Source organism: Dama dama, chromosome 14 (genome assembly GCF_033118175.1).
Source record: "Dama dama isolate Ldn47 chromosome 14, ASM3311817v1, whole genome shotgun sequence".
In the NCBI taxonomy this organism is placed as follows: Eukaryota; Metazoa; Chordata; class Mammalia; order Artiodactyla; family Cervidae; genus Dama; species Dama dama.
The window spans coordinates 56442446-56468692 of record NC_083694.1 but is presented as its reverse complement, the minus strand read 5'-3'; the positions used below and the strand labels follow the sequence as shown (position 1 = coordinate 56468692).

The window sequence follows — 26247 nt, the reverse complement described above, 5'->3', positions numbered from 1 at the left end:
GAAGCTAAGAAAAGTCAAGGGGATGGCTGGACATAAAGGGTAGATGGGTGGGCAGTTAAGGGCTAAGACTGGAAGGTCACAAGATAGCATCAATGATAGTTTCTCCCTTTTTGATCTTTCAGATCCAAGATGTCTTAAACCTTACATTAGGTCATGAGCAATTCAGATTGAAATGGGTCGGCTTTGAAGTGAACAAAAAATAACACGTCTACCGTGATCTGGAGTCTCCTTGCACAATTTTCCCTGGATTTTGAGTGAATTTTAGTCTTTTAATTCCTAGTAGAATAGAAGAAGTAACTAGATATGTGAGGAGGCTAACTGGTGGAACTTCAGAACTAAACTTAGCATGTAAGAAAACTGCTTATGGGACCTGCATCTTGGGGTTTTAAAGAATGAAATAGGTAAGCAGAAGATGGGGGTAATGTGGAAATAATAACCTTGAGAATAATAAACAAATAAGAACAACAACAGCAGAAAGTCCCAACTAAACAACACAACCCTGAAACAAACCCTGTTAATCTACTGAGGAATTAAGAGAGGCCAGTACTGGTCTGGAGTGCTCAGTGTGGTTATCCTTCCATTTTCTATTCAGTTACAAGCTGGTAAAGAGATTTCAAGTTCTCCAGAATGAGGAGCTTTTTAAGGGTATTGTTACAATACAATGCATGTTATCTTTGCCCTTCAGCTAAATATTTTTTTCCCTGTAAGTTGGGAAATTCTAAGACACACTGTTCTTCATGTTAAAATATACCTTCAGCATAATGTTCCTACATACATTTTGTTACTGGTTTTTCTCCAAGTGTCCTAATCACCCAGATGACATGCTAGAAATCAAACAGTAATATGTCAAATACAGTAGCAACCTTAGTCTGAAATGTTTAAAGTTAAAGTTTATTTGTATTCTTCGTAGGAATATCAATAAAAGACCTCAAACGTATCTATATCTGTACATGTACAAGAACCGTCAAAAATTATTCACAGAACAAAAATAAATCTTCTTTTAGAACAAACCCAGATAATGAAATGCTGATATGGATCTCACATATGGAACAATCTAAGTGCTACTAGCACAAAAATATGGCTTTAAAAATAAAATAAAATCTTGGGTTTTGTTTCTCTAACGTGTATTTCTCTTTCTTGAAATAAAAAATAAATTATTTAGAGCTATCATTGTAAAATAGTCATGTGTTTTAACACACTCTTATTAAGGCCCTGGAGATGAAGAACAAAGTCAAATTTAGAAGGTAAGTCCCTTACAGGTGTGATTCAGGTTAATATACTGCTGTCTGCTTGAGTTAATATAATGAGGAAATGTCTAAGCACCAGTCAAAATTTAACCTTTACTATTTCAAATTTTCTGCAGGATAGTGGTCATTCAGTCAATTAGTATTTAACCTTTTGGTGAGCTGGGAATTGAAATTTTCCCTTGGGAGTGTTGAAATGACATAAAAATGATATTTATTCTTAAATTTTTGTACATCCCACGCAGATGATTGAGGCCTCCTAAAACACAGTTTCTGTGCAAATCTTTTTACAATATATAAATCTGGTTTTAAGGTTCAAACTAAAACATTTCCTGGGAAAAAACAAAGGCAATGAAAACTAAGAACTGAGGAGAAAATTAAAATGCATGCTGAAATATGGACACAAACAACCACTTGGCTTTCCTTGGGTGGCTCATGGCCAAGCCTTACTCAAACACCTGAGGATAAACGGATCAGGAACCAAAGCTACTTCTTTCTGGACTCTACTCTCAGATCAGTGACATTCAACTTTATTTCTATGACTTCCCAAGGTATCAATAATGTTATCTTGGGTTCTTGAGACAATGTCAAACCAAGTAAATTTCAAGTCACTTTAACATATATACATATAACACATATGATACATTTTTAAGAGGAAAGAACCACTGTCGTACAATCTAACAGATGAGGGCATAAAATCTAAAAATCTCAAGGACGTTTGAGAATCACTGCTTGATGAGATGGATTGACATTCAGAAATAGGAAGCCCTAAGAATCATGTGTTTGCGTGGGTGCCCATGTCATGTTTCTACAGAAACTGCCTTTCTATGTATCTCGTATATTTTGAGATTGGGCAAAGGATAATAAATCCTCCTGTTTCCTTGAACCCATTGGGTTTTGAAGAAGACTGCTGTGCATCAGCCCCTTTTGGATCATGCATCTTCTCAGGTTCTTTCACTCTTCATAAGTTATTTATTCTACCTCATGCAAATTTCATCACTTTTGTCCTTCCTAAACTCAAGAGCATTCATAACTGGGTCATGACAAGAGAATGCTTCTAGAACTAATAACAATCACTCAAACACAAAAAGAGAGTCTACTTAAAAATTTAACACCCCAACATATCTTGCTTTTAAAAAAGGAAACAAAATAGGTCCTTTCAATGGACATATTGATTAAAAAAACAAAGTATCCCAAATCCTTGGCCCTCAGGTAGGGGGTGGGAAGGCAACTATTTACTGCTGAAGTGAGCAGGAGATTTCACTATTAGATTTGAAAAAGGGAAGGGGAAATGAAGAAGAAAGCCCTTCTGGTTTTCCATAATGTGTAGAAGATGGCCCCCAGAGAAGCGGCTGAAAGTACAGGGAAGCTGTGGCGTGGGCTCCAGAGCCGCTGAATCAGACCCAGTGACAAGTCTAGTCTGGTGTCAACTCTAGTCAGGGTCACATGGGCCTTCGGTCATCCCAAGGAGGATTCCTTCCCCAAGTTCAGTCCCACAGCCAGCCTTCTCAGAAACTCCAAAATGGAGATAACTAGCACTGAACCTAGATGGAAGGCAGAACAAACTGTAACTGAACTCACGTGATGGTGATGGTCCTGCTCTGGGGCTTCCAAAAAAGAACTGCTCTCAACCCGGTACATCTCTGAGGCCAGACAGAGAACTGAGGGTCGGCAGAGCTACAGATCTGTAAACAGACTAAGGTCTAAAAAGCTTTACCTCGAAAGTCAAGTTAATTCTCAAGGGCATACAGCAGTCCTAGATAGTTAATCCTACTTTTTCTTTCACTGTCCAGCACCATCACAGGGGATGGCAGAAGTGGACCAGAGAAAGCTAATTCTGACCAACTCAATGACAAGCAAAAAAAGGCCAAGTTACAGCAGCATGATGACCTCATTTTACCACACTTCCCTTACAACAGACTGCCCTAGAGCCCAGCAGAACCTTGGTAACAGTGCCTGAAACATAGTAAGTGTTTGTCTTAGTTACCTAGTTACAATCTCCCTTCCATCAGGGCTTGTACTGCAGAGACTTGGAATGTGATGATCTGAAGGAAATGTTATTCCTTCTTGCTGCTTCAGCTCAGAAAGCATATTGCTCCAGTGAAAATAAAAGAGAAGTATCAAGCTCTTTCCCTAAATCCTGCCAATGTTGTCCTTATTAATGGTCTAGTCTGGTTGTCAGCTAGACAAAGCATTCTGCCAGCACTTCATCTGATTTCCAAACTCCAGCCTTGGTCCATGCTGCACCCCATCATGCGGTGGCATGTTGGGTGTTAGAAGGCATGCAAGATGTGCTATCTTAATCCACCTGCTTCTCTTCAAACATTCACCTCCTCCTAGCAAAACAGAGGTGTGTACTTATTTGGGCTGAAGAAAAGCCAATTGAGCAATACCGCCATAAAAATTATTGGCTATTGCTGACTTTTTCCATACTTAAAAAATCTTTTGGAATAAATTCTATAAGACCGAAGCATTCTCTAAACAAATACTCAGAAAAAATATTCAGACAGGAATAAGCTCAAAGGATAACTTAAAATTTAACATCTGGCAACTATACTGAACTTCTAGCTTACCTCTGATTTTATTATTTGTGTGTACTCTTTCGTCTTCATTCAAGGTAACCTGATAATAACAGAGGGCTGCATAATCTATTCAAAAATTTTGGGCATCTAATCTTCCAAATGAGGCAGCCATCTCCGAAGCTCACATAATGCCGATAAGATGTATTGCATCCATCAGAAACATATTTGGTTTTGTGTGTCTCCCCCAACCCTCCAAAATAGTTTATCAGACCTCTGTCATCTATAACCACTACCCGAGAACTTCCAAACCTCAATGCAAGACATCACCAATGATACATACTTAAGGCCACTGAAACGGACCATTCTTTTACCAGGTTTTCTGAAGGCTTTTATAGAGAATGGCTAGAGCTGAAAATAGTCACAAACAAGAACAGACCTATGTTTACATACCCTCTTCCCCCAACACGGAGCACTATTTCAGAATTGGTAGTTGTTTTTTTTTTTTTCCTATTCAAATAAATCATGCCAATGTTGTCCTTATTAATGGCCTAGTCTGGTTTTCAGCTAGATAAAGCATTCTGCCAACACTTCATCTGATTTCCAAGGCCACAGTGTGTGATTTTGGCCACAGCGTGTCCTCAACTTGGAGGGAAAGGGGATAAGAATTTATAAAATCATGACCAGGGGTCAAGAAAATACACAAGTGCCAAAACACGTGGCATTATGTCTGCAGACCCGAGAAGCACACCGGGCAGCTCCTGTTTTCGACCTTCGACAGGCAGGACTGGGGATGTTATGGGAGGGACATATTTCAAGAGGCTGTGGGTCAGGGGCCATGTGAGGTTGCTGAGATACAAGGTCAAACACAAAGATCGACCTGAGGGCAGTGCTTAAGAGGTCAGAATGCAAGTCTGTGGTACAGCATAAAGGGAAGCTCGGTGACTCTGTTGGGGCTTCACCCAAAAGGGGACCCGATAAATGTTCTCTTGTCCCCTTTGTAGTTATGTGGAAACACTCACTCCATGCATATGGCTTCCTCAGGTGTTTTTTTTTCCCTCCCTCCTCTCCCTTGGAAAAAAAAAATTCCCTAAAGTTTATCATTTAAATTAAACATCATTAACTTACTTGAGAAATGTGGTTGCTTTTTCAATATAAGCAATTGCTTAGATCTTGCTTAATGAGATTCTAACTCCTTGTAACATTAAATCCGACAGCATAGAAGGCAGGAACTTTTCCTATTTGTGCAGTTATACATACATATGTGTGAATATATGTGTATATATACTTGTCTATATACTATCTGTCTAACTTGTAACATTTCATACTTCTGATAATCAAGGTTGCATTTAAGATGATGTTTCACACCTCTGGAAAAAAAAAGGAAGTAAATGAACTTCCATAACTGTTTCTGTCCTACAATAAAGCCATGGCTGACAACTAGTGAAACTGGGTTATTATTGCCAAATCTTCAAAGAGCATGGGAATAACAGCTGGAATACGCTGTCCTCCCACTTTCAGTAGTTTATTTTTCATTAAGAGTAATCATGACTTTTAAGAGAGCAATGCTTCTGATTTGGATTTCTTGTCCAAATTTAAAAGAAGAAGCAATTTAAAAGTGAAAGACTGAGATAAAATTACCCTGCCCCGAGACCTGCTAGTACACTGGATAAAATCTTTATCCCAAACCAAAATTGTAATTTACAAATAGAAGAAAAATTTTTAATAGGAACTATTCAGAGCTTCCTGCTATGGAATGATATGGTTAGCCCTTTTCTGTACGGAAGAAAGGGTGTTTCTTTCAGATGGCTTATGGACAGTAGATTTGAATAACCTCTCCAGGGGAGAGTAAACCCTGTTGGTAACAACTGCTCCCACCATGGGGGAGGAAAGGGCAGTGGGTGTGTGAAGATGAAGATGGTTTCTAGAGACACAGATATTTATAGTTTTGTAAACTCTAAAGAGGAAAAAGAACACCTTTTATTACAACTGGGGTTAAAAAAAAAAAAAGCCCCCTACCTAAAGTGGAAAAATTTCCATCTGCTACAGACAGAAGGAAATGAACATCAACAGGAGCTCAATAGAAACTACTCCTAGAGTCCGGTTTCGATGCAACAGCTTTTCTCTGTGTCCTCTGGAACAGTGTGTCCCCAAGTCAGATTAGCTGTCCATGTAGAACCAGTCCTGCTTGATCAGTGGGATAAACTGTTTCATTTGGATCTTGGTAATTTTCATGTTTTCCTACCGGACAAGAGAACCAGAGCGGGGCTTTTAACCTGGCAGATGAATCCCTGAAAATTCATTCTCACCATGTCCTGTTGCGGTCCACGTGCTCTATCAGACAGATGCGTGGTCTCTACCTACGGAGCGGCTGGGCTCGGCTCTCATTCACGTACATAGCTCCTACATTTCCTCCTCTAACAACTGCAGTGCTTTCAACAAGAGGACAATAATAATAAAAATAGCAATAGTTAAAAAGGTAATCTACATTATTAACTTCCTTTGGGTATATTACAGTGGTATTTTCTGTACATGGTCCAGAACTAAGTTCCCTATGTACACAGAGAAGTGGGGTGGGGGTGGGGGAAGCGTCGACCTTGGCAGTCTTAGCCTTATGCCCTGAAAGACAAGGTTCCTTTCTTCGTTCCAGATGTGCTCGCCACCCTGCTGTTCTGAAGCAGCGGCATTCTGTAAACCTGGTGGGGCTGGGGAGAGGGCTGGGAATAGAAGAGTGGGGACATTTCCTTCTGCCTCCTCCCACAGTCTGTCTATTTGTGAGGCCCGTCCGTCAGCAGCTGCTGTTTTTGAATTCACCATTCTCCGTGATGGAAAGCTTGGTGGGGTTGGTGGGGGAGATGCCATTTCGGACCTGCATGCTGTACCGTTCCTTCACCTGGGTCAGCGCGCTCATCAGTCTGGTGTTGGCCGAATCCAGCGACACGATCCGTTTTTCCTATAACACACCAAATGGGGCTTTATTCTGGCTCCATGTGGGCAACTGCGCCGTAACGCTCTACCAAATGACTGTTCTAATGCTTTCTATCAAACAGCAGTGCACATGATGCTTCCCAGACAAATGGAACGTCTCTGCCTCTTTCTGCGCCCGAGTCGGGCCAGCTGCCCCTGGGCCCAATGGGTTTGTGTTTCTTTTTCCTCTTTTAGCATTGCAGGGTTTGTTACTCATCACCCCTTGGGGCCCTAAGACATCACATAAAAATGACACCATGTGTTATTCAGACTATGAGACAGAGGTGTCAAGCTGCCTTGCTGTATTAAGTGCTCTGGGTCAAAACTTAAACACGGGAATTAGGTGGCAAAGAAAGAAGCACCAGAGGTTTCATTTCACAGAGGAGAAGTGCATGTGATCTATGGGTTCTCAGCCCCCAAAGAGGGCACACTGGTCACATGTGGAAAGATTTCACATGGTGCTCAAAACTGAAACAATACATGGTGGCAGTTCATAGTCACCGACAAAGTGAGGATGCGACAGCAAGAGGGGGAAGGAGCAGCCAAAAGCTAGACCAAGGGGTTATTTGAATGTGGGAAGGGAGATGTGGCCGGAGGGGGATGCCGAAAACATAACAGATGGAAACAAACAGAGAACACAAGCTCCTAGACTCATTCCAGCTCAGAGGTACTCCAGGAAAGCTACCCAATAAGGAAGACTGCTTTCATTTTACTTTTGAATCTCAGAAAGAAAGAAAAAAAAAGCCTTCGAACCAATACCTTGGAACCAAAGACTGTTGAATACACGCATAAAAAAAGAGTAAAAATGGAGGAACAAAATGGCAATCAGAGAAAAGCAGACTCATCTAAATTTAAAAAAAATAAATAAAAATCATCCCATCAAAATGTTATTAGTTTTGCAAAGACTAGGAGGGAAATCCTAATCTTAGCTTCAGCAGCTAGGTAAATCATTCTAGACCCTTTCCTACATGAAGTTGCCATTTTTCAGAAAACAACTAATTAAAAAAAAAAAAAAAAAAAAGTATGTGAGAAACAACCCCCCAGAGCCAAAAACAGATTTCCTACCCAGGGATTGTTTTCATTTACTCAGGGAAAAGCATAGTAAGAAGAGTCATGGTCAGGGTGAGAGAGGACACACAAACGTCCATGTGATGGATGCTATTCCTCGCTGTTACAGGAGTAGCTCCACACGGCTGTGAGAAGCACTGCTCTGCTGGGAAACGTGCCGCCCAAGATGCAGAGGGAAGACCACTGCCCTGGGGGGACATTTAGGGAGGAAAGCATAAACTGGGTTGGCCAAAAAATTCATTCAGTAACAGGGTACAAAAACCCAAAAGAACTCTATGGCCAACCCACTACAACAGTAGCATCAGGTAAGGCTTCCCTTTAATCTTCTGCTTTTGGGGAATCTATGTGGAGCAGGGCTGGTGGTCACAGTTTCAAAAGTATTGAAAAAAAAACTAGCTCACACTTGTTAATATCATTAAATTTTTTTTTTCTTTCCCTGATAAAGAACTCAGGGGGTAAGATATACATATATAAATCAGCATTATTAATTAAACACAAATCTAGCATAAGATTTATACTCTCGGAAGGTAACTTGGTTTTAAGGATAAGCAAAACTTGAAAGAAAGAAAGAACTACAAGGCTTTTAAAAAGATAATAATTAAAAAAAAATTACAGCCAATGGAGTTTACCCAGGTAACAAGTTTAGATCTTGTAAAAGTCAATAAGTAAGGGTTGGCCGGTGACTACCAGGGAAAACGGGGTGGGAACCAGACATGATGTTCCCCCCTATTATGGTTAGAAATGATCTCTAAGCAGAAAGACTGGTAATATCCCAAAATGATTAAAAAAGAAGGTATTTCAGTATTAGGATAAATTATAACGTCCCAGTTCTAAGGAATAAACGATTCTCTAGGGTTGACCCAAAGAAATTAGGCATTCATGAAAAATTATTTGACTCTTAAGGGGTCAAAAAGAAGGTTAAGAATGGCTGTATTTATTTATTTCCTGCAAGAGTAACAACTAAAGTCAAGCAACCCTTTTATTCAACAGTTGAAAACTTCCAGGTGGACAAACTCCCTTTTGTAACGTCCCCCCCAAGTGCCAACCTTTCAAAGTAAAATAAACAAACAAAAAAAATCAAACAGGGGCTTTTAAAAGTCAAGTTCAGTTGGCAAAAGATGCCTTGACATTTTCATTCTGCCTGGCGTGAATGGCAGAGCCATCTAGTTCCGGCCTGACAGGAAGGGCTTTGAGTGTGGGGAGTGCAGGAGCTGGAATGTGTAGGAGGCCAGTGCACTGGGCCAGGGCTGGGAACTGCTCAGCTAGAGAACGGACGGACGGGGTTACTTGCCTGTTTGCATAATCTCATCTCCATTTATGACCTGTAATTTAACACAGTGGAGATATCACTTGCAACAGTAACTAGGCAGCTGCTTGCTTCTCCTAGGACGCCCTTCTCTGTTCTCCATTTGAGTCACCTGGAGAGATCCCTGGAGCAGGGAGGCGGTTGGGGTGGAAGGTAGCACAGCCCCTGGTCTGATATTTAAGAAATGACCCCTTAGTACCATCACCAGGATCTCATCTCCTAGGGCAGGGTCGCTAGGGGAATACTCATCATCTCCCAGTTCCAGTTAGAAAGTGGCTGACACCAGGGGGGCCGTGGAGCATGAACTGACTCTAAGAGATGAAGAGGCTGGATTCAGGGACAAGCCTGGTCTGGAGGGGCATATGGCTGCTAAGAGAGATGGAAACCAGTTCACTGGGTACCTGTCCTGTCCTGTTTTGGGAAGTGTTGGGCCCGATGCTAGTATAAGGAAAGCAAATCACTTCAGAAATATTTTTTAACTGCCAGTGGCACCAAGGCAGATATCAGGGGCACGGAAGTGTGCATTACCTCGCTGGGAAGTTTTTACCCCAAACATGTCCTCATTCTAGCAAATGGTGCCAGAAGGGTTGTTCTGCTCCATCAAACACTTAAGATGTTAGGTTACTTATTCTTTCAGAGGAAGAGGCATTTGTTACAAAGGACACCAAAGGATTTTCACAGTCTTTTGCTAGAAAAATATATATTTTTTTTTTAGAAATAGATTTTTAATGTGTCAGTGAGACAGCAGCTGGAATTGGGAATCCCCTTCCTTTTAAGGAGATTATAATTTTTGAAAAAGCTAGCTTTAGTGTTTATCATCTGTGCTGCGCATCATGTGATGGTTTTCAAAATATGGTCTAATGGATTCTTCAAGTGTGCTTTAGGGATCCAAAGTGAGCCTCCTCTTAAAATTTACTATACAGTAATGCTTGTGTTTGAATGTGTAATTTATGATATTTAGCTAACCTGGACGTGATTTGATCCATTATTTAAGAGAAGTCCTTGTTGTTGAGTGGTCAGTAGGAGCAGCTGGAAAGGGATCTATGGAACGTGCCTCTGGTTCCACCAAAATAGTCCATAGAATCAAACCATTTGAAAACCATTGCCTTGAGGTATGGACCCAAACTACTGTCTAGTTTAGCCAGACTACAAGTCTGACATCGACCAGTGCTTTGAGGATAACAGTTCTCCCTTTCGGGAATGGTGACAGCCTCCTGTTAACTGAGAGAAGGTCCCTACTTCCCAGAGCTTTTGAGCCCTGATGAATCTGTTTCCCTCTTTTGCTTTCACCTGCTATGCCTATGACTCCTGCTTCATGTCCACCCATCTTACCCTAGAAATCAAAATCGGGGGCAGGGCAGGATAGAAATCTTCAGAAGCTAATGATGAGACTGCCTCAACAGGCAACTAGGATATCGGACTGTATGCACACAGCCACGAGTGGGACACCCCTAAGCTCCCTCTGCTAAGGCTGCCACAGTTTTAGACCAGTGGACATGATTAAAACAATCTGTGTTATCTCATTAGAACTAAAATCTATTTGAGTGTAGTTATTCATAGAACTCTCTCTCATGTTGAAAATCCCAAAGTGAACACTTACCAACACTAGTTTTCCTGACTAAACTGTCTTTATCCAGGCTGTTTCTCTTAAGCCTCTTGGATAAATGCCTGTCGAGATAGCCTTGTCTCTGCAACCCTTCCTTCTCTGTCATCCACCCTGGGGACACCTTTAAAGAAAGGACCAACTAAGAACTTTCTTCTGATTCTTAGGAGGTCTAAATATCTGGAAACTAGAGTTCAAGGGTCCAAATCATTCTGGGAACTGTGCTGACAAGAGAGCATTGGAACTCGCTCTTGACTTCTGGGTCTTGTGTATATGAGAGAGTATGAGGCCCAGGACACATAATTTCCATGGCGGTGCTTTCAGCCTCACTCCCTATTCCTTTGAAAAATGTACCCCATCCCACATTAGCTCTGTCAGGAAACCAGAGTGGGAATGGAATGTGTGTTTTAAGAATACTGGGTGGCTCTACCATAGACTGACTACTGGCTGAGAAGGAGAGAACAAAGTAGGACATATAAAGACCTTGCTCCCATTTTTATTTCAGACCTTACGGAAACGATATGATACTTAAGGGTGAGAAACACAAGCCTGGCTGGGTGGTCTTTAGAGAGCGGATATATTCAGTGGCCAAACCAGCCACATCCAAACGGCACTTGCCTCTCGTTATTTGTTTCACTCTAAGAAATACAACCGTGTTTTGCACTGAAAAGATGAAAAGGCATTAGAAACACTTCCTGGGTTTTGCTCTGAGAACCTGTGAGGAGCCCCTGGCCATCACTGTGTTGTTAGCATCACAGGTAGAAGCTACAGGGAGCAGACACCCAGGTTCTGATCTCATCAACTGTAAGAGGCTCTCCAAGCACAGCACCAGTGGAGAAGGGCGGCCAATGAACCCCAGGCACTGATGCCTGTCACCGAACCAAAAGAATAACAAGGCAGGGTACCTTCTGCAGCCCTGTCTTTCCCCTGAAGCTCAACTACTGTTTGGGGCCAGAGGCTGATGGCACAGTGGACGTGACTGACGAGACCGTGAACGTCATAGCCAAGCAATGGTCAGTGGAGGTCACAAGCCAGACACATGCAGTGGACTTTTCACAGGTGCCCCCCTGAGAGAATGCCCTCCTTTCCAGAAGGAAAGAAGTAAAGCCCGTCATGCAGGTTGAGATTTGTTGAGCACCTGCACTAAAGCACGCTAAAACTTTGCTGGGTTAACAGATGCGTCACCAGTAAAGGAAGGAAAAGGTCGTAGAGGTCGCAAAGAAACATTTAAAAAAAATCTGTGAAAGGTAATGCCGAGAACTTTCCAATGATCCGTTTTCTGTTATGTGCCTTGGTGTTTGTGAGGGATCGGAAGTCGGGAGATAACAGTTATGATAAACCAGTCGCTTCCGCTAGGCTGAGAACCTGCTTACCTGTGCATCGATTATTTTTTGCTTTGCATCAATAACTGCCTGCATCTCAGCATGATCCTTCTTCAGTTCCTCTTCCACAGCCATTAGCCTAGAATGGGGCAGGAAGGAGAGACCAACACCTTCAAGCATCGAGCAGGCTAACACACAGAACAAGACACCCACACTCAGTCAGGACAGCTCAGTGTCGCCACTCCTTCCTAGTGCAAGATCTGCACCGGGCTCTGTCTTCTTGCCTGCCTTGGGAGAAGACATTCAGAGCTGACTCCTCTCCTGGGACTGGATCCCACGCTTCCATCTCCTCTGCAACAGCACTCTCACCATCATCTCCCTCTCTTCTATCAGATCCTTTCCTCAGTACAACTTAGTTTAAAATAGCAAATCTACTGACACAAATCAAACCCTCTCTTAATCTCCTTACTTTGCAACAGCTGACCTTTCCTTCCCCTGAACAGCTAAATGTCCTCTGAGTGTACTCTACACATAGTAGGCCTACTTTTTTCCTCATGCATTTCATAGCTTAATCCCCTGATGTTTAACTCCATGGAAGGGCTCTCAGTAAGACTGCTAAATCCTTCTGTGCTGCTAAAACAACAGACTTTTTTTGACCTGCCCATGGCACTTAACAATCCCAGGGCACAGTGGCTGTGAGCATCAAGCTAGCCAGCTTGACTACCTGGCTTCAAATCCCAGTTGCACCACTAAGTGACCTTGGGCAAGTGACTTAATGAATTTTTTGCCTGTTTCTTTACTTGTAAGAGGAGGAGAATAATAATAATGCTGACCTCAGAGGTTGGCATTAAACAAATTATTAGTAACAGATCAAACAAATTTTATTTGTAAAGTGCTTAGAAAAGTGCCTAGCCCACAGTCAGTGCTATGTAGTGTTTGGTAAAATTGCCCCCCTCCTTTGGTCTTCCTTGGACGTCCTTGGCCCTCTGCCTTGATTCTCCGGCCCTAAAGATGTCCAGTGTCTTGTTAGCCCTCTCTGGACTTGCAAAAATCTAAATTAGCCTTGGACATTGGATACTGACACTTTTAAAATTCAGTTTTGTTCTAAGACCTCTTAAGTGAGTCACTAAGTTTTAACTGTTACAACTAAAGGAAAATTGGCTACCTCTAGCCTCAAAGGAAGTGCACTAAAGTCTCACATGTGGGAAAGTGTAAGAGATAGAGCCAGCCTTCACCCTTGTACAGAGTACCACGGAGGACCGCAGTGCTTGCTTTAGGGTCCTCTAGCCATCATCCCACCTCTGTGCCCCGAGCCGGCCCACGTCCGCTGCCAGGCGGCCTCTGACCTGCTGATGATGCTCTTCATCTGGCTGTCCTTCTCCTCCTGCTGCCTGCGCAGCCGCTCCTCGCTGTCCTCCAGCCGGGCCTTGTACTCCAGCAGCAGCTTCTGCATCTGCTGCTCCTGCACTAGCAACCGGCGCTCATACTCTTCGAGTCGCCGGCTGGACACTCGCAGGCGCTCCTTCAGTTTGGTGATTTCCTGTTCGTACTAGGGCAGAGAAAGAAACGTTAAGGTATTAGTTGCTCAGTTGCATCCGACTCTTTGCGACCCCATGGACTGCAGCCCGCCAGGCTCCTCTCTGTCCAGGGGATTCTCCAGGCAAGGAATTACTAGAGTGGGTTGCCATTTCCTTCTCCAGGGGGGATCTTCCTGACCCCAAGGATCAAACCCAGGTCTCGCGCATTGCAGGCAAATTCTTTATCATCTGAGCCACCAGGGAGAGCTGAGGAGAAGAGGTGCCAAAGGCAGGGAGAAAAAAACTGGAGTTACCCTGGTTTTAGATGTCAGTGATTGATTTTTTTTTATCAAACCCTACTGAACTGAGCTGAATTGAACTGAAGCAGTGTAGCTGGATGCCGTCTGAGTGGTCACTCCATGGGCTGCTGATACTCTTCACAACGATCCCCAGGCATACATGGTAATGGAGGCCTGCCTGCCTCCTAAAATGACGTCTTAACTGGGCATTCCAAATCTATATATTTATATATCACTCTCCACATTAAACTAGAGGTTGCTGTAAGCCACATCTAATCTGTGATGGTATCCTATGGGAACAGGAGAAAAAAAAAAGGCAACCAGGCAGGCACTTAGAAGCTTAAAATAGGCCAAAAGCCAGCTGTCTACAAGAGAAAGGTTTCTGTAACATCTCCTGTGTTGTAGGATCTCTGACACGGCTTGACTCATCTGATTGCCGTTCTTTCACCCTTAGAATCAGCCCTTTAAAGAGCAAGCAGCACTTCTATAGTGACAAGCTACTAAATCAATAGATACTTTTATAGCACAATACATTATTGCTGCTTTCTCCCTGTCCATGGAAGTATAAAACACTCAGGTCACAGGCTTTAAGCAAAAGGCCTACATGTTCTCTGGGGCTGATTAATACTGCCTCTTAGCCCATTTTTATGATGTTGTTCCTCTGCCCAATTTGCCACTGCTTGTTGGAACACATATATATGCCTGTTTTCTCACCAAAGTTTTATATAACAAACTCTCACTAAAGCTTCATAGAATTCAGTTGGTTATCTGGTCCTTTCTTGTACTGAAGCTGCTGTGGTTGGGGTTTGAGTAACTGGAATGTCAAATTTCTGGATGAGGTAAGAAGCATTACGTTTTCTTGTATGTCGTCTACTTAAATTCGTTAGTCATTAATGATAAACCTATATGTTGCTTTGTAAAATGCAATGTATTTTCACATCATATCTCATTTAATCAACAATTGGACAATTAGCTTCTGCTTATTCCAATGTCATGGTCCTAAACTATGCTTATTAATCCAGAAGGTCAAAGATGACAGTTCTTACACAGTTTGAAGAGGCAAACTGCATTAATAAGCATAGCTTTTAGGATTCTGCTAATAAATAAACAGAAGCTAGTTGTCTGGTCAATTAAATGAGATAATGCTGTACATGACGTCAAGGTTCTTGTGTTATAATCCTTTTTCTTCATGTCAGCTTTTCTTAACAAAATGAAACAAAACTGAAGCAATAGTTAATGTCTTTTCAGTTTTTTTCTTTTGATGTTGATGTCTTTTAAAAATCATCTATAGCATTACAAATTCTTTATCTAGAAAAGGTGAAAAGAAAGCAAAAAAAGGCAAAATCATTACAAAGATATGGAAAGGAAGTCTAGTCCAAGGTAATTTTGGACATGTTGAGTTATATAGAAACACTATTCACCTAAAATGACTAGAAATGAATAATAGAGTTTTCTTGAAACTCAGGCAACCCATATTTAAAAAAAAAAAAATTAGAACGCATTCTCCCCTTGCAGTACAGCTTGATGTCAACTTGATGAACATCTCTACATATTTTCACATGCAGCCACTACTGAAATAATATACACGGATATGCATAGAAGGGTTAACATAAGAGGTGAAGCTGAAGTTGGGGAGATCACTTTCTTGGCTAGATGATCCTGTGGGTGGCCTATCACTGTGGGGACAGTAAGTCAATAAACGCAGACTACATCCTACCTTCTCAGCGTGCTTGGCTTCATCCTGATTTTGCTCAGTTTCTTCCACGTCCTCTTCGTACTGCCCATTGTTCAGAACCCAGGCAGCTGTCCTCTCGACTGGGGACATTGTGGCAGAGTCCACAGGTGACTGAACCTGCATCAGAAATACCTGTTAGCATTTCCCAAAAGAGTTCATCTGCAGTTATGTTTCACAAAGGCAGCTATTCTTGGAAGGCATAACTGTGATTCCTATTTTCTGATAAATGCTCTCAGTTCTAAATAGTATTTTATTACTGCCAGGGTTGGGGGTGAGAGAAGAGGATATCCATTGGTATAAGAATAAATATTCAGAAATATTGTAAACAGAAATCACTTCTAAGAATCTGCCTCCCCACACCACCACCACCCCTCAACCCCCAAAGAGGAAAAGCCAAGGCCTTAAAACTGTTAATTAGTCCAGTGGTTTCATTAGGTCATTACCTAATGAAATTACAGTGTTGACAGAGGAGAGAAAGAAAATGCAACTTGATGGTTGATTGCTCGGGTGAGGAAACACCTGTTTAACCAGGAATGCTTAGGAACCAAGGAACCGTTTAATGCTAAACAACTCACAAGGTAGTGAACCGATTTATATATTAGAATGCCAGATTCTTAATTTTCACATCAGCCATTTAGGGAAAGAGAAAAAAAACACTTCTCAATACTGGTGTTTTGATATTGATAATTTTTATAGAGCACTGACTTCTTGATGGGTTAAGATCCATAAGTCCATATTTTACCAGAAAGTTTCTTGATGAATATAGCATCACAACAATGTATATCAGCCTAGTCCAAGGAATATTTCTATCCAGTTAGGATAGCTAGATAAATTGCCCTTTTGTAAGGGCAACTGAAAAGGATGCAGAATGAAAAGAATTCTGGCCTTGAGTAGCAACTCTACCACTTACTCTGTTCCTTAATCTCTTAAATACTTTTTTCCAAATCTATTGAGTAGGGTTACCACCACCATCACTACCTATCCTGAGCATCTCCCTGGGGGTTCCGAGGATTGAATAATACAATGTATGTAAAAATTCTTGAAATCCCATGGGCAGAGGAGCCTGTCATGCTACAGTCCATGGGGCTGCAAAGAGTCAGATATGACTTAGTGACTAAACAATAACGACTGGACATTAGTGCTTCCTCCCTAAACAATGCGGGAAATAGACCACAAATTCTTTTTCTCTAGCTCTTCTGAGAAACAGATAGAAAAAAGCATTTTTTTGTGAGTTAGCCTTTTTATAATTAAAATAAATTTCTATTTTGAGGAGCAATACTCTATATATAATTGGAAGGATTTTTCTCTCTCATGCAGAGCTATAAGCCTTAAGAATCTTTATCTTGCTCTGGAAGAAAACCTGGTTAAACTCTAAATATATAGATATTTTAAAATAAGGGGTATTTTGATCACTTTGAGGTTTAGAAAGACTAGATGAAAAAAAAAGTGGATGCAAAGGCAGAAAGGTTATTTGGGCAGAATTAAAAATGCTCATACAAAAGTAGTAGGAGGGACTTCCCTTGGTGATCCAGTGGTTAAGAATCCGCCTGCCGATGCAGGGGACACAGGTTCAGTCTCTGGTCAGGGAAGATCCCACATGCTGTGGGGCGACTAAGCCTGTGAGCCCCAGCTACTGAGCTGCAGCGCCCCAGAGCCTGTGCTCCCCAAGAGGAGCCACAGCAGGGAGAAGCCTGAGCACTGCAGCGAGAGAAAGCCTGTCCACAGCAACCAAGACCCAGTGCGGTCAGAAACAGACACAGAGAGACTCTGAAAAAGCATGAAGGTGTTTCTTCAAGATTTGAAGAAGAACCTGGTTTGGTTGATTTATACAGATTATGGAAATGCATCTATAGAAATGGCTTCATGCCTGAGGTACACATAAGCAACTGGGAATGAACTTCTAGAAATTCCTTCTTTAAAGCCATTTTCTCCGCTGTGTCTTAAACTCCAGTACCCTCAGCTCTCAAAGTCCACCCTCATCTCCACTGAGGTAGGTATACTTCTTATACTTCACTCATCTGTGTATCATTCTCATTACTTTTGGCATAACCACATTATCACTGACATTTATTATGATAAATAATAAAACAACCATTTCCAGTTAGCTAAGCAATATTATCAGTAAAATCATGAGCTTGATGTTTTATATATGTTTATAAATAATTTATATTAATAGTCAAATATTTTTCTAATATACATTAAAATAATTACATGATTAATTAAATACCTTGTATGCTTAAATAACTTGGAGTATCACACTTTGGGCACACTGATCTATAGAATTCATTTACATTAAAATAGGCAATAACTATCTACTTCAAAAGTTATTATGAGAAACAAATGAGATAGCATATAAAAGCAGTTTGTAAACCACAAGTTACTTCACACACACACACACACACACACACCCCCTAGGTTCTCCCTCTACTGGATTTTGAAAGTAGAGCACAATACATTGCTTTAGTATTGGCAGAGAAAAATAGTTTAACAAGGGGTTTAGGTTTTACTTGACATATGTACACCTGAAAGGCAAAATATTATGGTTCTGAGTCTTTAAAAATTAATAGAAAGTCAGTACTTAGAGGAGAAAATACCTTTTTAATTGCATAATCTTATCACTTTACCACATAGGGTACGGCAAAGCTGCTTTTCTGTGAAACCAGGATTTTTCTATTCAATTGCTGCTTGAGATAAAGTAGTTGCTAAAATGAGTACCTTTGCTGTTTGTAATTTATAACTTCAAGGAAGGTAATTCAATAGCTTTCTGCTTTATAGTTAACAATATGTTGCGTGAAAGAACTTTCTTTCCCTGTGATTTGTTAGAAGTAACTAATTATTGAGTGCCAATAAATGCACTACAAACTAATAGTATCCCTAAGAACATACTAAGGAGAGATCTTAGCTCCTAGAAGCATATTGAAAACAACAACTTCTTAGGTAATCAGGGCACTAACTGTAAAGTGAGAAGTTGTAAAAGCAAGAGTTAGTTCATTTCACTGGTGGTGGTGGTAGCTACCATATCATCAGGGGGACTATGTCCAGTGAATTATAAGAGTGTACAATAGGAACTGGGCATTTCAACCTATTCCTGTTTTACTGGTTGAATCTGTTTTTCAACCAATTCCTAATATATATTCCTAGCACTTTGCATGGCCTATGGGGCATGTATGCTAAGTCACTTCAGTCGTGTCCAACTCTTTGTGACTCTATGAACTGTAGCCCACGAGGCTCCTCTGTCCATGGTATTCTCCAGGCAAGAATACTGGAGTGGGTAGCCATGCCCTCCTCCAGGGGATCTTCCCAGGGATCAAACCTGCATCTCTTATGTCTCCTGCATTAGCAGATGGATTCTTTACTAGCACCACCTAGGATATCCCATGGCATATGGTAAGTGGTCAGTAAGTTTTGAAAAAATAAATCAGACTAATGTAACTATTCCTTGTATTTATGATGAAACCTAGAAAGGGCTGACTAAATCTCTGCAAGGAGATCAAACCAGTCAATCCTAAAGGAAATCAGTCCTGAATATTCACTGGAAGGACTGATGCTGAAGCTGAAGCTTCAATACTTTGGCCACCTGATGCGAATAACTGACTCACTGGAAAAGACCCTAATACTGGAAAAGACTGAAGGCAGGAGAAGGGAACGACAGAGGATGAGATGGTTGGATGGCATCACCGACTTGATGGACATGGGTTTGAACAAGCTCCGGGAGTTGGTGATGGATAGAGAAGCCTGGTGTGCTGCAGTCCATGGGGTTGCAAAGAGTTGTACACAACTGAGCGACTGAACTGACTATAAAAATAGAAAAATAATACTGAACAAATAAGAAATAGTTCTCTATACTGGAAGACAATGGAGGTGATTTTTATTTAAAAATTATTTTTTTATTATAATATATTCTTCATTTGAAAGAACTAAATACTGTCTTTTATATTTATTCTACTGGTCTTATGAATGCTGGTCTTACTTCCTAGACTCTCAACCCTTGAAGCATGGCACCATATGTCACAGCATTTTGTTTTTGAATGGTAGTGACTATGTCATTGTGCAGTGGATGCTCAATAAAATATCATCCACTTACTATTACTTTGGATTTTCTTTAGAATTCATACCAAGGTACAATTTATCACTAGGAGAAAGATACCCTATGTTTTTCCTCCAATCCTTTGGAAGTACATCAAAGGGCTTTTCCTCAGAGACTGTTCCATCTCCTTTATAAGATAACAAAATTTCTTTCCTCTAGTTTACAGTCAAACAAATTGAGAAGAGAGACTGATAAGTTGCTTAGTTATAGCGTTCAGAAGAACATTTTCTCCACTGACATTCAACAGTGGGTCATGAAAGATGAAAAAGACAAAATGAAAACGAGTAGGAATTCCTAACAGGAATATCATCCTTCTGAGACAGAGCTTATATAGGGTGTCTCTGGGGAAAATAATTTTGCTTTAGGGCAAAAAGGGCCTGAGAAAGCAGTTTCCATTGATCTTAGTTAGCCTGGCTATGCTTGAGGCTGACTGAGAATAGGTCAGTTCCCTGTTTAGTTACTAGACATAAATAAGACGTGTTACTTTCAACTTCTCCCTGATCTGAAATAATCAGGTTCCCCAAAATGAAGACCACTTCTGCTATCAACACCAAAGAAAGGGCTGACTAAATCAGTAAACTCTGAGAATGCTAGAAGAGGTTGGTTAGGGGAGGGTTCAACAAATCCCAAAGTGAAAACTGTAGCATCATTCTAATAGACTTGGCAAATACCTAGTTAAAAAGCATCTTCAAATTTGAATTTCTAAGGTTAGGTAACATACTATATTTGTACAACTCATATATTGTAAATAAAGTCTATTATGCACACAGAGTACATGACAGATCAAAAAAGATGAAGAGGAAAATTATTAAAAAGCTGAAAAGGGTCAAAAAATTAAAAGATGGCTTCCTAAAATATTCCTTCTCTGTAGATTGTTCAACTTCCTACTCAGTGGATGGAGAAGGACTGAAGCTAGTTACACTGTCAACAATGGCCGCTCCTTTGTGCCAAGATACAAATGGAATTTGCATGGAACAAAGCCTCCAATAAGTATAAATGCCTGTAGAACAATCCCCACAAAGAAATCCTCCAGTATTGGGGGAGAGAAGAATTCTCCAGCATAATAATTTGCAATTTAAATATGTAAAGGAATTTATGTAAAAAATGTGCTGATTAGATAGAACATCAGAGGCTTCATGGGAATGAGATGAGAAAAGCAAGCAAGAAAGAAAAGGAACCAAAAAACAACATAAGCTTGAAAGAATAAAGCGTCTGCATAGAAAAAGTCAGTGTTAGGAGAAAAAAACAGAAATTTGAGCAATCAAAATACAGCGATTTCCAGTTTAACTGAAATGACAGTGGCAGTACCAGCAAAGGCACAACCAGAGACGAATATTTAAAGTTGTGCTGGGGCATCCTGCTGTGGCTACGCCCCACTTCACCCCGATGTAACAGAGACGTTCCCAAGCTCACTAATGGCTATGGCTAGAAAGCATTTTAATTGGTGTCTGAAGACCATTTGCATTTCCTACCTTCCATCCATCTGGACAGTTTTCTAGTCCCACATAGAATCATGTAGTGCCTACATGATAGGTGTTAAATTTCCATATATCGGGGATATAAATGACAGTCAGTTTCAGGTGGTCACACAAAAGGCTATTTAATTTACAATAAATAGTCAGTCTGAATCACGGATCCTGGGAATCGAGGACAATACGATAAAGCAGGGAAGGGTAAGCATTCTTCTTTTCTGTCTAGGGTTTGAACTAAGTCCAACTTCGAAAAGTAGGCAGAGGACCATCTGCCCTGTCTTGTCCCTCTCTGTCAATCTGACATTCTTCTCTACTCCTGATCTCATGCTTAGGGCCTGCATGTTGCACTCAATGCCCCATGTAGACACTTGCCTTTACACAGTACTCCATCTCTAAAATTACTTTTCTCTTCTGTCAATAAACACTTCAGTTCTCTGAAAGGGGCTGATCTCAACTAGAAGCTAGCATAAAAGCAAGTGTGCAAACTTATTCACAGTAAGATGTGAAAGACTGATAGCTTCCTAACACTAATTAAATGTATATACAATATGTATGTATACACACAAAAAAATATAGAGAAAAGTATTTTCATTTAAGGAAAAGGAGAAAATTATATAATCTTTATGAAAATTTATATAGTATAATCTTTTTTCCTTTTCTTTAAATGAAAATGCACATTTAATCAAATGAATGGATGAAATTTTGGGAAATATAACAAAAAAAATATGAAAAATTTAAGACTGAAGAAAAAGTATTTCTCAGAAAAACTAGGAGGTTTCGCCCAGGAACTTGGCTACCAGAATCTGCCTAAGTTTTTCATCCCTTCTTCTAGATTCTGTGAACATTCTAATTAGAAGAAAAAAAACCCACAATAGTTATCAAAGTAGTGGCAAGGGCTCCGATTACAGCAGAGAGGAGGCAGAAAGAGCCAAATCAGTAAATGCCTATCTATAAAAATGCAAATATATTAAAGAGATACTAGTGTTTCATTGCAGTTTCCTCTGACCAGTGATTCTGCTGATCAAAGGATTTGTCACAGAACTTGTTTAATCACAAAGCCTTTGAAATTTTGGGAAATATAACCAAAAAAAAAAAAAAAGAAAGAAAAATTTAAGACTGAAGTAAAAGTGTTTCTCAGCTCCCTAATACAAAGAAAGCATGATTAGTTTTCAAAAAAAATTCAACGAAGCTTTTTAGGGGAAGGTTCTTTTTTTAGATGAAAGTAAGATATGTACATATGCACTCGAGTTTATTTTGAGAGCAAAATATGTCTACGGGCCTCAAAATGTAATACATAAGGAAAAAAATGATTAAATTCTTAAGAAACCTTTCTTATTTGTGAAGAAAAAAGTTTGATAATCTAATATTAAATTTAGGTGTGATACTAGCTGGGCTTATCCATGTAAACAGAAAAAGAACAGATTTGCATAACCATTTAGTGAATACTTGTTAACTACCTGTGTTTCTATCTTTTGACCTCTCTCCTTTACCTTGCCACTACAGGTGTTAATTTAATTTTTCTAGTAATTTTCAGGAAAAGGCACATGGGGCTTGCTATTTTCAGAGGGAACTGGGGTGTGGAGTAGAGAGTAGGTATATCAAATTCTTGGCTCAGAATGCCAAATTTTAGTTTAGAAACTTAAGGGAAAAAAATGAGGAGGATCAATGTGCAGATTCCCAAAATACATCCTAGTTGATCTGGCCTGAAGATTTCATATCTTAAATTTCTAACCATTCACTCAGCATCACAGATTTGTGCTGGGTGCTGAGAGGTAGCTCAGCAGCTTGAAGAGATGGAAGGGCGACCCCGCGCCTGGGTGTTGAGTCAGGCTACATTCCGCTGCCTCACCTAGCCAGAAACCTCCCAAACTTTTCATTTCCTCTTTCCATTAAAAGGTTGCAGAATATCGTTTTAAGCGGAAACCCCGTTAGTGACTGCATTTCCCAGTGATGTATGGACAGAGACCCGAGGACACAGCAGGACCAAGCGGCGGGCAGTCCCGCTCTGGCGCTCGCCCCTACCTGCTGGGTCTGCTGCCTCTGGATGGCTCTCACTTTGGGGACCGGGCTCTCTCTGGAGGAAGAGGACTGCTGTCGGGACCGGCTCCCGTTCTGCAGGGGCTCGGCCACCAGAGCCGCCGATGCCACCGACATGCTCCCGGTGCTCCGCAGGGAGGCACTGTGCGGCAGGGACGGCGGGGCTTTGGCTCGGGCGCCCAGCGCCGCCGGGTCCATCTTCCGGAGCTGGGTCTGCCCCGTGCTGTTCTGCCGTGGCAGGGCGAGAGGTATGTGTCTGTCGGGCACGGTGTGGCGCCTGGAGAAGTCCTCACTCTGCGTGCTCCGTTTGGTGAAGTCCTCCATGCTGCTGTTGCTGGGTCCGCTGAGTTTGAAGTCTTCACTGTTACTTTGGCTCCTGGAACTGGCAGTGCTTAGGTTCTCCAAACTGGAGTCCACAGAGGCCTTTGGCATTGCAGGAATGGGGTTACTGAGGTGATAGACAGGGTTCTGGAAGGACAGGGGCTGGAGGCTGCCTGGCTGGTTCAAGGCTGGGTGCAGGGGCCTTCGCACTTGGGGTGCACTCTGCGGGGTGCTCTGAGCCTCCCGCAGTTGCTTGATGCTGGCCACCTGAGTTATGGAGAGCTGGCTTCCGGTCAAGCGCATGGGCATGTCGAGCATCACAGATGCATGCTCCGCTTGGGCGGCGTGCGTCTCCTGAAGGTCCATAAGGGAGATGCTGCGGCCATTGGGAAGGCTACTTTCTTTTTCATCCTTTTCTGAGTAAGTCATGCTCTGGGAGGAGGCTTGCTGGACCAGCAATAACGTCTTTCCTCTGAAGTAACTGTCTGTGTTGTCCTGGCTTGGGGATTTTAGTTTGTGCAAATCACTGTGAAAAAAGAAAGGACCCTTCATCACTCCTGAGGCAAATTTAACAGTTAAGATTTCCTCAACTCTGGCATATAAACTCCTCAGAAAGCTCACAGGCCCTGGGAGCCTCACTTACTCGTTTCTAGGCCCAGATTTCATCATGACAATACTCAGAATCTAAGATCCAACATTTTCAGTTTTTCTCCAAAGGTGGGCGATAACACTGTGTAGAGCACCTCCATCACCGTCTTAGATTTTTACTAGAAATCCAATCATTTCCTAGTTAAGTTTTAAACTACCCGGGGTATTCCAATTCATAGTTAATTAGTTGTCTAACCCTTCCAGAAGCCCTGAGTATACAACCAAAGGATCCCTACTATAGGGACAGGTCTTGCCAATATAGAAAACAAAGTCTAAGTGTCAACATTGTATCCACCTGTCCAGCTGAGACAGCCAGTTCTAAATTGATTTCAACTGAGGTTCTCAGATCTCTGAGTGATACAATACATGAAAATACCAATTTCATAGAGCCCTTAGTCTTCTATTAGGCAGGACATATGTTTTTTTAAGTCACTCAGTCCTGTCTGACTCTGTAAGACCCCATGGATTGTATTGCCTGCCAGGTTCCTCTGTCCATGGGATTCTCCAGGCAAGAATACTGGAGTGGGTAGTCATTCTCTTCTCCAGGGGATCTTCCTGACCCAGGGATTGAACCTGGGGCTCCTGCATTGCAGGCAGATTCTTTACTGTCTGAGCCACCAGGGAAACCCAGGCTTTTTTATTTAAATAAGTTTTTTGAATACAACTGTAAAAAGTATCATTTTAGGAAAAAAGTATCCTAGATTATGCGTATTATTATGACAAACAATTGGATTTATCTCAGAAGATTCTTTCCAACTGCTCATGACTTTAAAACTGTAAATTCAACAAGGAAGTTCGATAGATTTCCCCACAAATCTCTAAACATCATCTCCCTCTGAGGCAAGCAGTTCCAGTTCTTTCCTAAGTTCATACCTGTCAGTAGGGTCTTCAAATATTTTCTGCAGCCCAGAGGAGAGGCTTCCACTGACATTTGGACTGGAGTTATGCTCAGTGAAGCGTCTCAGTTGCTGTTGTATTGGTGTAGGATTAGTCAGAGATTTGGTAATATCAGCAAGAACACGAGGGAGAGGTCCCAATTTTGCCACGGTCGCCTGTAGGAAGGAATTTTCACCCTAATTGGATAATAAGCATTGCGATATCCACCACAGATTGTTTTTGGGACAACGATGCCATTGATGGAGGGGTGGAGGTTGGAGGGAAGGGTAGGTGTTTGCGTATGGGAGTGGCAGGTTCATAATGCATTGTTATGGAGCAGCAGAACCATGGCGTCGAGATGAATGGAGGAGGCGGAACAAGATGCAGCAGACATTGAGGAAAGAAAGGAAATAGAAATTAGGATTATGCAAATAAAAATTAAAAGACATGCTCAAAACAACCAAACTATTGCCATTCCAACTAAAATAGGCATGCAAAGCAAACTAAATCTTTGGGAGGCTGCTAGATCAAGGCAGGGGAAGGGAGGGGAAGAACCAAACACCTTCTAACCAAAAAGGACTTTAGGACTAGAGGACTGGCTAGTGTGATGAAACTTCCAAAGACAAGGGATCATGTGAGGAAAGAAATGCATGCCAGCATACAAGAAGGTGATGCATTCAGGGGTCCAGAGCACTGCAGGCCACAGAGTTGATAACTGTCATCCGTTAGTCATTTAACTTTGGGAACGCTGACCTACGGCCGACTGAATTTGCATCAGCAAGACAATGTTTTTGTTTAAACAGCAAAATCAGATAAACTCTATGAGATACCTCTAGAGGCACCTGCTGGTTCCCAGGACCAAACAGGTTAATTAAAAAGGAGAAAGTGTGTTTACACAGCAAAGCCTGTTAAAAAGACTCTGCCCCTGAATACACCAGGTTGATTTCACAAGATATTATAACTGTATCTGCAGCCCACTGATGGTGTTATTCAGTGAAGAATAACCTTTTACAGCTTGCTTTATCCATCTCAATCATTTTTTCCTTTGGGGAATTATTCTCATGGGGCCTTATGGGAACCTTAACCATTAGGTAGTTTTATGTGGCTGTCTCTGGGTTTTCCCTGACTCTTCCACACTCGGTGGACTCCTGGTTGAGGACAAAGGACATCTGAAGAATGTCTTTACTCCTTCGACTCTCTTGAGCCAAGATTCATATTCAAGGAAT

The 26247-nt window shown here is 41.4% G+C and overlaps 1 protein-coding gene across 5 annotated transcripts in view; it reads right to left on the bottom strand.

Moving 5' to 3' along the window:
• Positions 1 to 873: 873 nt before the first annotated feature.
• The window catches only part of RASAL2 (RAS protein activator like 2), a 383912-nt gene continuing 358538 nt past the window's right edge, over positions 874 to 26247 (bottom strand). For 3 of the 5 annotated variants that reach the window (XM_061160792.1, XM_061160790.1, XM_061160794.1), the window contains 6 exons: positions 25019 to 25218; positions 23162 to 24023; positions 15563 to 15697; positions 13376 to 13578; positions 12081 to 12168; positions 874 to 6716 (listed from right to left, as the gene is read on the bottom strand). In XM_061160792.1, the coding sequence (XP_061016775.1) occupies positions 6552 to 6716; positions 12081 to 12168; positions 13376 to 13578; positions 15563 to 15697; positions 23162 to 24023; positions 25019 to 25218 (1653 nt within the window). In that variant the 3' untranslated portion in view covers positions 874 to 6551. The remainder of the gene's footprint in view (positions 6717 to 12080; positions 12169 to 13375; positions 13579 to 15562; positions 15698 to 23161; positions 24024 to 25018; positions 25219 to 26247) is intronic. The other 2 variants (XM_061160793.1, XM_061160791.1) reach the window with 1 other exon arrangement.